The 12,040-nt window shown below is 42.3% G+C and overlaps 1 protein-coding gene across 3 annotated transcripts in view; it reads left to right on the top strand.

The window, feature by feature from the left end:
• Window positions 1–12,040, top strand: part of LOC102923679 (solute carrier family 22 member 19-like) — a 63,094-nt gene that overhangs the window by 17,896 nt on the left and 33,158 nt on the right. For all 3 annotated transcript variants that reach the window (XM_076558902.1, XM_042260251.2, XM_006995160.4), the window contains 2 exons: window positions 774–897; window positions 6,506–6,621. In XM_076558902.1, the coding sequence (XP_076415017.1) occupies window positions 774–897; window positions 6,506–6,621 (240 nt within the window). The remainder of the gene's footprint in view (window positions 1–773; window positions 898–6,505; window positions 6,622–12,040) is intronic.

The following is a 12,040-nucleotide window of genomic DNA, read 5'->3' as shown; positions in this document are numbered from 1 at the left end:
TGGTGCAGTGAGTTTCAGAGCTGCCTGAATGAGCCTGAGCAGGGAAAGCTGGGATCCCCTATTTAGTGCAAGAGGCTATGTGGGGCTTAGCTCCCAGAGCAAAAATCATACCCTTTCCTCTTTTAAAAACACTTAAAAAGTGTTAGACTATTAGATCAACAGAGAAGGTTAGAAATGACTCTAAGAGGTGCTTATAGGTCTGATACAGTGAGATGAGTTCTTATAGACAAAGGAGTAAATCTTTCAGACTCATTCACATAATTTAAATCTTTACAACACATCAATCAACATTGTAGTACTGAAGTTTCCATTATATAGGTGAGCAACTGAGTCAGGTTCATCTTTAAAGAGTGGCTAGATACCATCAGGTTCTTGGTGTAGGAATGAATGCAATTCAGATGGTATAATTACTATGCAAAATTTTCCAGAGGTTCTTAACTTAGGAAAATATGAATAAATGTATTCCTGCATTTTGCATAAGCAAAGTGCTATATAGGTGTCCCTTATATTCCAGTTCAGTGAACTCCATGTAAATTTGCATTCAAATCATGGCAGGGAGACCAAAATGACTCTGGTTCTGCATTCCAGAAGTACAGGTGTATTGCATGGGTGAATTGTTTCCTAGTGAAGGTACCAGACAACATAGGATTATATTTACTGCTATAACAGAATGAACTAACCATTAGACTAATAATAAAACTACCCAAGAACAAATGTGGTGCAAGAAATGACCAAATGAAAATTGATTTTACTTTCAACATCTTCTTGAGCAGGTGGATGTCAGAGTCGGCTCGGTGGCTGATTGTGATCAACAAACCTCAAAAGAGCTTAAAGGAACTTAGAAAAGTTGCACACATAAATGGAATGAAGAATTCTGGAGACATCCTAACCATGGAGGTGAGCATGATGGACTTGTTACGACACAAAGGAAACACAAGCCTGATACATATATGTTTAGGTGTCAAAATGCAATAAGCCACTATTATACATATTGCATACATATATTTATTTCAAGAGGGACTTTTGCTTATTGGACTTAATTTCTAAAAACTTATCCACAGGATTTTATTCATTTTAAAACTTTTTCTTAGCACATCTTAGTTATACATAATGATGAGTGTTATAACATTTTCATATATGTATTTTACATATTTTTATCATATTTATCACTCATTGCTCTTATTCTTCTCTCATTCCCACTCATCCCCTTCCTCTTCTTACACAATAATTTTGCATTTCATGTCTTTTTTGTGTATGAACCAAGAAGTTAAATTAGGATTAACTCTAGAAGCATGGGTAAGATGTTATTTACAGGACAGTGGGCAACTCACAGTGGCTATTCCGTTGAAGAAAATGTCTTTCTTCTCCCTGAAATCATTAACTGACTATCAGTCTTGTGAATCAGTAGGCCTTTATGACCCCTTCCATCTAGCAATGGTCAATAAATCCTGAAGAAGGAGAATGGCCTTACAAGCCTCTCTACTTCCCATAATGGAATGTTGAATGGACCATCTGGACAGGTCTTGGGCAGGTAACCACAACTTCTAAGAGTTTAAGCCGTAGAATGGCCATATAAGGCCTTGAAGATAGAATTCTATGTACTCCACCCCTTCCCTTGCTCCTTAAATCCCTCATATTGTTTCTTGAGCCTTGGGAGTGGTGATACAGATGTCCAATTTAAAAAACGAGCACTTGATAGCCACCTATTTTCAGCACTTTGACCAGTTTTGAGTTTGCAGTAACTGCACCCTCTATAAAAAGGCGCGTCTCTGACCATAGCTGAGAGCAGCATTGCTGTATGGACACAAATAAAGATATTTAGATGGCATTTCACTGGTACCTTATGTCCAGACAAAACAGCTCCCAAAACAGCAGCAGTAGCTTCCTGTTTTGGTTACTTTCCTATTACCATGACAAAAACACCATGACCAAGGCAACTTATAAAAGAAAGCACTCAATTTGGGGGAATACAGTTGCAGAGGGTTAGAGTCTACGGTGTGGAGCATGGCAGCAGGCAGAAAGGCATGGCACTGGAGAGGGGACAAAGGGGGTAGGTGGGAAGAGAGCAAGCTAGCTAACTGGGAGTGACATAGCTTTTGAAACCTCAAAGCCCACACTCAGTGACACATCTCATTTAACAAGACCACACCTCCTAATTCTTTCCAAACAGTTCCACCAAGTGGGGACCAAGCATTCAAATACATAAGCCTATGGGGGCCATTCTCATTTAGACTACCATACTCTCTCACTAAGGTCTATAATGTGTACAGCTATGGGTTTTTACCTAGGTTCAATGCACCAGATATGAGTTCTCTCCTGTGGTACAGGCCTCAACTTCAATCAGAAAGTGGCTCGTTAATTTCATGGCAGTGATGCCAGCATTGCCCAAGGAGACATACCTTCTCTGGTATGTATAGTGTGGCACAAGTATTTACAGCTGAATAAATTGTTGATGAAAATTCTTTTGCAGAAGCCTGAGGAGCACTTTCTAGTCCTGTGAATGCTAGCCAGCAGGGAGAAACTTTCAAGCTTAATGTCAGCTTGATTTCTCTATATCCTGATAGTAAGGCATGTGATTATATTTAGTAATATATTCTTACTGGTAGTTCTGGTAGGAAACCATAAGCAATGGTATGGTCAACTTGACAAGATCTAGAATCACCTAGGATACAAGTTTTCAGGCATACCTGTGAGAGTTATTCATATTAGTTTGGTTTCTGAGCATGACTGTAAAGGATCATCTTGATCAGGATGAACTAGGAAGACTACCTTAAAAAGGGCATCACAATCCTCTGGGCTTGTGTTCTGGACAAGATAAAAAGAAGGAAGCTAGTAAAGTTTATTGAAGCGTTTATCTAATTATTCTTTATCAATAAAAAAATCGGGAGTTGGGTATTGAGGTAAGAACCTGAATGATCAGAGAAGTGGCAGAGAAGCCACAGTGACCTCCTATCTTTTTTGTTCGTCCATCCAAAAGGCCTGAGATCCTCTCACAGCCCTGCCTTACTACTTCTTGTCTCCTATCTGTCCTCAGTCCAAAACTTCTATGGTTAATTTTGGTCAGCTAGTGGCTAGCTCTGACCTCTGACTCAAAGCAAACTTTATTGTCAGAATGCAATCAAAATATCACACAATAGTATATTAGTTACTTTCTGTTGCTGTGATAAAGGGTTTACTTGGTTTATGATTCCAGAGGGAGAGTCCATAATGATGAGGGAGGCATGGCAGCAAACAGGCATAGCAGCAGGAAACAGAAAGTGAATTGGAAGTGGGGTGAGGCTATAAACTTCTAAAGCCTACCCTCAGTGATGTACTTCCTTCAGCAAGAATCCACCTCCTAAAGGTTCCATATCATCTCCAAATAGCATCATCAAGTGTTCAGTTATATGAGCCTATGGTGGACATTTTTAATCAAAATTGCCACATTCTACTCTCTGGATTCCATGGGTTCATGGCCATATCATAATGTAAAATGCATTTAGCCTAAAACTTGAAAACAAGCCATTTACAGTCTTGAGAATTGTTCAAAAGTCTAAAGGACAAAGTATCTTCACTCAAGAAAATCTCTTAACTGTAACCCCCATTTAAAACAAAACAAAACAAGTTATATAGTTTTAACATACAATGGCATAGAATGTACATCCTCATTCCAAATGGGAGAAATGGGAGCATAGTGAAAAAACACTGGACTAAAGCAGGACCAAAATATAGCAGAGCAAACACCAAATTCTGTAGTCCCATGTCCAGTGTCTAGACATTTAATTTCAAAGGCTTAGATTAGCTCTATGATTTCAGACTTGTCACCTGCAACATACATCTCTTTTAGGCTTGTTCAACTCTCTGTATTCAGCTCTCCTTGGCAGATGTCTTATGGCCCTGGCACTTCCCGTATCTTGGGGTTTCCACTGAAACCCAGGCTTCCCTTACACAGCTTTATGCAAAGGACTCTGAAGGCCTCCTAGACTCTAAGGAACTTATTGCAGTGATTCCAGAACTGGCACACATTTGGCTGGTCCCAGTGGCTTTTTGAAAGCACAGAGGAAGAATCTGACTTGTAACTTGAATCCTAAAAGGTCCTATTAAATAAAAAACCTGAAGCCAGATATTGGGGTTAAAACCTGAGAGACCAGAGGAATAGGAAGAGCCACAGCTAACCTCACCTCACCAACTTCGCAGCTTCCAAAGAGACCTACTTCCTGTATACCCACTCCTATATACCTTTCTGTTCTGCCAACTCATTTCCTCTCCACCCAGCTACATCACTTCCTCTTCCAGCTCAGCTCTGCCACTTCCTGTCTGTCTGTACAGACCTCCAGATCTTTATGGTTAACTGGTGTTGGAATTTAAGGCATGTGCCACCACACCTGTCTCTGTTCCCAGTGTGGCCTTGAACTCACAGAGAGCCAGATAGATCCCTGCCTCTGGAGTGATAGGATTAAAGGTGTGTGCTAACATTGCCTGACTTCTATGTTTAATATAGTGGCTGGCTTTTTCCTCTGCTCCTCAGATAAACTTGATTGGGGCACACAGATAAAATATCACCACACTTTTGCATCTTGAATGCCTTCAAAGCCAGTACTACATGTACAATCCTGCCAAATTGGGCTGTGCTAGCTTGGGATGAACCCTGGCCCCTTTGACTACATCAGCCTTTTATGTTGAAACAAGTGCTTTCTCTCTTAGGCTTTCTCCTTTTACAAGCTGGAAGCTTAAATGGCAGGGTCTTGCTCTTTAGCAAATATCCCATTGTTCCAAAGAAGGGCAAGAAGACTTTCCTTAATGGCTCCGATCTTAACAATTACAACCTTTCTTTAAACACATGCTTTGGTTGCAAAACATCCTAGTGATCTTTTATTTTTTCCTCTGCAAACTTTACATTTTGCATTTCTTTTGCTCCACTTGCTCTTTTTTTTACTGTAAAGCTGCAGAAGAGCTTTCAGGAATATAACCACACCACAGACTCAAATTAGTTTATTGCCTGTTAATTTACTTCAGTGGTTCTCAACCTTCCTGGTCCTGCAGCCCTTTAGTACAGTTCCTCATGTGTGGTGACCCCCAACCATAAAATTATTTTTGTTGATACTTTATAACTGTAATTTTGCTACTGTTATGAACTGTAATGTAACTATCTGTTTTTTTCTGATGGTCTTAGGTGATCCCTGTGAAAAGGTCATTTGAACTCCAAAGGGACCATGACCCATTGGTCGAGAACCACTGATTTAGTCTCATGTAAATTCTCAGGATCTGGGCAAAAAAACATCCACATTCTTTGCCAAAGTATCCTATCCGAGGTCTGTAGCCCAGCTGCTGATATTACTCTTTGACACCTGAACAACTGGGCTGCCACCACCTGCACCGCCCTCAGCACTGCTATCTCCCAGACCCCTGTTAGAATGGTCCGTTCATCTCTGTTTAAAAAAGCGGTAGTAGCTTTTTTAGTCCAAAGCTCTACAGTCTTCAATATTCCTCCAAAACCCAACATGGTCAGATTCTTTACAGCAGCAGCCTACTTCCTGATATGTTCTGTACTGGTTACTTCTCTGTTGCTGTGATAAAAATACCACGACGAGAGAAGCTTACAGAAGTTTACCCGAGCTTACAGATCCAGAGGAGAATACGTAATGGCGGAGGAGCACGGCAGCAGGGAGCTGGCGCAGGAGGCTGAGAGACCGTGTATCTTTAACTGCAAGCCAAAATCAGAGTGCAAACTGGAAGCAGGGGGAGGCTGTGAGTTCTCAGAGCCTTCCCACCTTCTAAACAGCGCCACCAACTGGCTACCAGGTGTTCAAAGACCTGAGCCTATGGGGCACACTTCTCTGTCAAACCACTAGAGATCATAATCTAAATGAGTCTTCACTTGTTCTTTTTCTTCCTAATCTGCATCTCTAACGTACACCCTACCTTCAGTGTTCTGAATCTATCTATACTTCCTTGCTTAACATATCCTTACTGCAGAAATCACTTAAATTTTTTTTTAGCTGTTTGGGTTCACATTTCTCACCAGTTTTATAGTTGACACGACTTCTTTGATGTTTCTATTTCTCACTAGATAGAAACTGTTGCTGGAGGGCTTCTCTCCAGGTTCCATCAAGCCCTGCAGTCCCACAATCCACATATAAAATAATCACTCAGACGCTTATATTACTTATAAACTGTATGGCCGTGGCAGGCTTCTTGCTAACTGTTCTTATATCTTAAATTAACCCATTTCTATAAATCTATACCTTGCCAAGTGACTGGTGGCTTATCGGCATCTTTACATGGTGCTTGTCCTGGCGGTGGCTGCAGTGTCTCTCCCTCCTTCTTCCTGTTTCCCCAATTCTCCTCTCTCCTTGTCCCGCCTATACTTTCTGTCTGGTCACTGGCCATCAATGTTTTATTTATATGGAGCGATATCCACAGCAGAAACAATTGCTATTGCTACAGTTCTCTGCAGGTGCCTGGTATACCCACAATGCCCATCATTTTGTGACAACTAAACAGTTCATTAATGCTGTTGTTGAAGGTTGTAAGAACCACCATGAAGGATGAGCTGGAGGCCTCACAAACAAAATCTTCCCTGTGGGACTTGTTTCGTACACCCAACCTGCGCAAGCGGATATGTCTCCTGTCTCTTGTGAGGTAGGCTTCATGTAGTGCCTATTAAAATAGTTTGAAGATAAAACTTCTCACTGATATATTTGGAGATAAAAGATGAGGAATTTCTGTAGCTGGAGGTAGTCAAAAGGTTTTAAATATACGAGCCCAGACTAATTGTACAGTGATGGGTGTGTTCATCCAATCACCTGCTGGATTTAGCACCAGAGACTGATGCTGAGAACCTCAGTCATGGTACAAACTTGGTCCCTGAGTATGCCTATTTGTCTATTTCAATTTCAAAAGAGATAAAAAAAATCTCAAAATTAAGGTGCATAAATGTAAACTTCTCAATGAACACACACAGTTATATAACCTCCAACCAGCTTAAGATACAGTTAAAATTCTAAAACTCTGGAAGGACTCATCATGCATCCCACAAACTCTACTACATCTTTAATAATTCAGTAGCAATGTTATATCCCATCATCATACAATTATTTTATTATGAGTATAAAATTATCATTTACAATAAATATTCCAGGGAACAAATTATAAGCATGCACAGGAAAACTAACAAATATAGCCATTCTCTGTGGAGAGAAAGAACAGTTTAGTAAAAAAAATTCCTGTCTAGCTGCCTTGAACAGTGGAGGACAGCAGCAGTTACCAAAGCTTGTTGGTTTTCTGTGGGTTGATGCCAGGGGGAACCAGGTGGTTAGCTGGGGGAAACCAGGTGGTTAGCCAGGGGGAACCAGGTGGTTAACCGGGGAACCAGGTGGTTAGCCAGGGGGAACCAGGTGGTTAGCCGGGGGAACCAGGTGGTTAGCTTGAGGATTCTGCCAGACAGGTGAGGTGCTAAGAGTTGTGGTCAAGAGTGTTCATATTGTCTTCAGGGGCTTCTGAGAAACACTTTAGGTTTCTGTTTCCTAGCAACCCCAGCTCAGGTGGGAGACTAGTCACTGCCGTCAGCACTGCCACTTTGGGGCCTGCTTTGAGGATCTAACATGCCAGCCTTTTGTTGGTGATAAAGCATGGTTGTCCTCTGACTACTTGAGTTGAGTGGGAACATTAGCAAAGGGGGTCTGGAATGTAGGGCCAGAGCAGGGGGTCAAACCAGCAGGCAATGGTAAGAGACCTGAGGGAATTCTGTCAGAAGTATCTGGTTCACTGAGCAATGAGTCAGTTCATTAATTTTTTCCTGAAAAAAATCTGAAGAGACCCGGAACAACTGTTACTATGACTAAGATAGAGGTCAGAGGGCTGAGGAGAGGCATGAGGCAAGAGTCCAAAGGAGATGACAGTGCAAGTCCTGCATTAGAGTCTGTTCCCAGAGGTTCAGTTCTGTGTGCCAGCTCATGTAAGTTCTTAATACTCTTGTTTACCTGGTTTACATAGTAATAGAATTTTTTAAGAAGAGACAAATGCCTCTTTTCTCAGCAGTCAGCAAGTCAAGGGCCCTCTGGTTTTGCAGGACCACTGAAGCTAAAGAGGTGAGCTAGTTCTGGAGCAGTAGTAGAGCCAAGGTTGACTTCTGTAGAATTTACCAGGACGGAAGTCTGCTGGGAAAGATAAAGACTATGGATAGAAGGTAAAGTTAAGGAGCTTGTACATATATTTGAAACTTTCAGTCCTGTTGCACCGACTTGCTGGTTTGGGGGGGGGTGTGGTAAGGAGCCTCAAGACCAGGGGAAGGAAAGGCCCCACCCCCAGCGACAGGTGGTAGGCAGGAGAGCTTAAGCTTTACACTGACAGTAGTTCTGGTCAGACAAGGGATCTGGTGCAGATTTGAGCAGTGGCCGATGGAGCCAAGTCACGACTCCCTGAAGCGTGCATGGATGTTTTAAAGTTGACAGGACAGGTCATTAGTACCACTGCCTGTTTCAATCTGCATTGGAATCTTCATCGTAGGGAAAGCAGTTAATAAGTGTCTTGCAAAAAACTCAAGCAGGTGCATTCCTTTGAGTCATAGCAAAAATAAAGCCTGAAAAGTTATCACCATAAACATGAACATTCATCTGTAACAAGACAGAAACTTCCGGGCAGGAGAGCGAGCAAAGGCAAGGGAAAGCTTGAGGGCCTGGAAGACGGTTCTGGGACAGAAACACGGACATTCTTTCCTCTGGCCTGTGGTCTTCGCATCACCACATGAAGAGGGCTGGGCAGATAGAGGTTGGACAGAGATGTCTCCAGCACAGGAAGTACTTTTTAAAACTTATTTTTTTTCATTTATTTTATATCCTGACCACAGCATTCCCTCCTCCCACTTCCCCTCTGCCTCTCCCCAATCCATCCCTCTTCCACCTCTGTTCAGAAAGGGGCAGGTCTCTCACACTTGCCAACAAAGCATGGTATACCAAGTTGAGGTAGGACTAAGCTCCTCTTCTTATATGAAGGCTGGGCAAGGCAACCCTATGGTCATATTTTATTTGTACTGAAATGTGATTTTATTTGTATGTTAATAAAAAAAAGTTGCCTGGGGGTCAGAGCTAATAGAAAGCCATAGCAGAAGCTGGGTGGTGGTGGTGCACCCCTTTAATCCCAGCACTTGGGAGGCAGAGCTAGGCAGATCTCTGTGTGTTCAAGAATATAGCCAGCATGGAGACACATGCCTTTAATTTCAATACCAACCATAGAAGACCTGGAGGTCTGTACAGACAGGCAGTGATGAGGAGGTCATGTGGTTGGGTTTACAACCAATGAGAAGGCAGAATAGAAAGTCAATAAAAAGGACAAACACACAGGAAGTAGGTCTCTTGTGGAGATGAAGGACAGCAGTGGCAGTGAAGGGTAAGGTATTTTAGCTCTTAGCTATTGCTCTGACCTCTTGGGCTATTAACTCTGCATTTGGCTCTGTGTTTCTTATTTAATAAGACCATTCATCTACACAACCCATCATTAGGAACAGGTTCCCAAAAGCCAGCCCAAGCATTAGGAACTGGCCCTGCTCCCACTGCTAGGAGTCTCACAAGTAGACCAAGCCACACAACCATCACACACATGCAGAGGGCCCAGGCTGGTCCCATGCAGGTGTTCTAGCCATTGGTCCATAGTGATCTTCCAAGAGCAGACCAGTTGCTTCTGTGGGTTCCTTTGTGATGACCCTAACCCCATGTCTCATACAATCCTTCCTTCCTCTCCTCAACAGGATTCTCCAGGCTCTGCCCAGTGCTTGGCTGTGGATCTCTGCATCTGTTTCCATCAGTTATGGGACAATGGCTCTCTAACAACAATTGGGGGCAGCTACCAATCTGATTACAGGAGATGGCCAGTTCAGGCTACCTATACACTATTGCTAGGAGTATTTGCTGGGGTCATCCTTGTAGACTTGTGAGAGTTTCCTTTGCAGCAGGTTTCTACCTGACTCCAAAATGCTCCCCCATCATGTCATCTCTTTCATTATTCTCCCCCTCCATCCATCACTCAACCTGATCTTTTAAAACTCTGTATTGAGAAAAGAAAACATCCAAAGGAAGTTTAAAAATTTTGAGCCTGTGACTATGATGATTTTAATTATCTTTTAATAGCATATGCTTGTAACTGTTACCAAGACCAGATTAATATATCTTATCAAAACTCAATTGATTAATATGTTAAACTTTGGATTTTCTATTTTTTTTGCTGTCCATATACTTTTTTTATTACTAAGAAATTTTCTATTCATTTTACACACTAACCACAGATTCCCTCCGTCTCCCTCTTCCCACCCCCAGCCTTCCCCACAACCCTCCCCCATTCCAACCTCCTCCAAGTCAAGGTCTCCCATGGGGAGTCAGCAGAGCCTGGTACATTCAGTTGAGGCAGGTTCAAGCCCCTATCCCCTGCACCAAGACTGCTTAAGGTGTCACACTTTAGGCATTAGGCTCCAAAAAGCCAGCTTATGCACCAGGGACAGATCCCAGTCTCCCTCACTGGGGCCCTAAACAGTTCAAGCTAAACAACTGTCTCGTGTATCCAGAGGGCTAGTCCAGTTCCATGGGGGCTCCACAGCTATTGGTTCACAGTTCATGGGTTTCCAATAGTTTGGCTGGTTGTCTCTGTATGTTTTCCCATCATGATTTTCATGTCCCTTGCTTATAAATCCCTCCTCTCTCTCACTGATTGGACTCCTGGAGCTCAGCCTGGTGCCTGGCCATGGATCTCTGCATCTGCTTCCATTAGTAACTGGATGAAGGCTGTATGATGACAATTAGGGTATTCACTACTCTGGTTACCAGAGTAGATCAGTTCAGGAACCCTCTAGACTATTGCTAGTAGCCTAAAGTGGGGTCATTCATCCTTGTGGATTCCTGGGAACTTCCCTAGCACCCTGTTTCTCCCTATTCCCATGATGTTTTCATTTATCATGACATCTCTTTCCTTACTCTTCCACTCTGTTCCTGTTTCAGCTCTCTCACTCCCAGTTTGCTCATGTAGACCTCATTTATTTCTCCTTCTCTGGGCTATCTATGTGACCCTCTTAGGGTCCTCTTGTTAGCTAGCTTCTCTGTAGTCTGGTTATCCTTTGCTTTATACTTGGTATCCACTTATGAGTGTTGGTTTGTCCTTCTGAGACTGGGTTACCTCACTCAGGACGATATTTTCAAGTTCCATCCATTTGCCTGAATATTTCATGATGTCATTTTTTTGGAGACAGGGTTTCTCTGTGTAGCTCTGTAGACCAGGCTGGAAGACCTGTAGACCTCGAACTCACAGAGATACACCTGCCTCTGCCTCCCGAGTGCTGGGATTAAAGGCATGTGCCATCACCGTCCGGTGATGCTATTGTTTTTTACTGCTGCATAGTACTCCATTGTGTATATGTGCCACATTTTCTTTATCCATTCTTTGGTTGAGGGCCATCTAGGTTGCTTCCTGGCTATTATGAATAATGCTGCTATGAACATAGTTGAGCATATGTCCTTGAAGTATGATTGAGAATTCCTTAGGTATATGCCCAAGAATGGTATAGCTGGGCCCTGAGGTAGATTGATTCCCAATTTTTCTGAGAAACTGCCATACTGATTTCCAAAGTGGCTGTACAAGTTTGCATTCCCACCAACAGTGGAGGAATGTTCCCCTTGCCCCGTATCCTTTCCAACTTAAGCTGTCTTCAGTGTTTTTGATCTTAGCCATTCTGACAGGTGTAAGATATTATCTCAGAGTCATTTTGATTTGCATTTCCTTGATGACTAAAGATGTTGAGCAGTTCCTTAAATGCCTTTTAGCCATTTGAGATTCTACTGTTGAGAATTTTCTGTTTAGCTCTGTAGTCCAGTTTTTAATTGGATTGTTTGGTATTTTGCTGTCTAGTTTCTTAAGTTCTTTATATATTTTGGAGATGAGCACTCTTGTCATATATAGGGTTGGTGAAGATCTTTTCCCATTCTGTAGGCTGCCATTTTGTGTTATGATCATGTCCTTTGTTATACAAAAGTTTCTCAGTTTCAGGAGGTACCATTTATTAATTGTTGCTCTCAATTTC

Source organism: Peromyscus maniculatus, chromosome 1 (assembly GCF_049852395.1).
Source record: "Peromyscus maniculatus bairdii isolate BWxNUB_F1_BW_parent chromosome 1, HU_Pman_BW_mat_3.1, whole genome shotgun sequence".
NCBI classification, from domain to species: domain Eukaryota; kingdom Metazoa; phylum Chordata; class Mammalia; order Rodentia; family Cricetidae; genus Peromyscus; species Peromyscus maniculatus.
The sequence above is the reverse complement of the archived record's forward strand: the minus strand, read 5'-3'. Positions and strand labels throughout refer to the sequence as shown.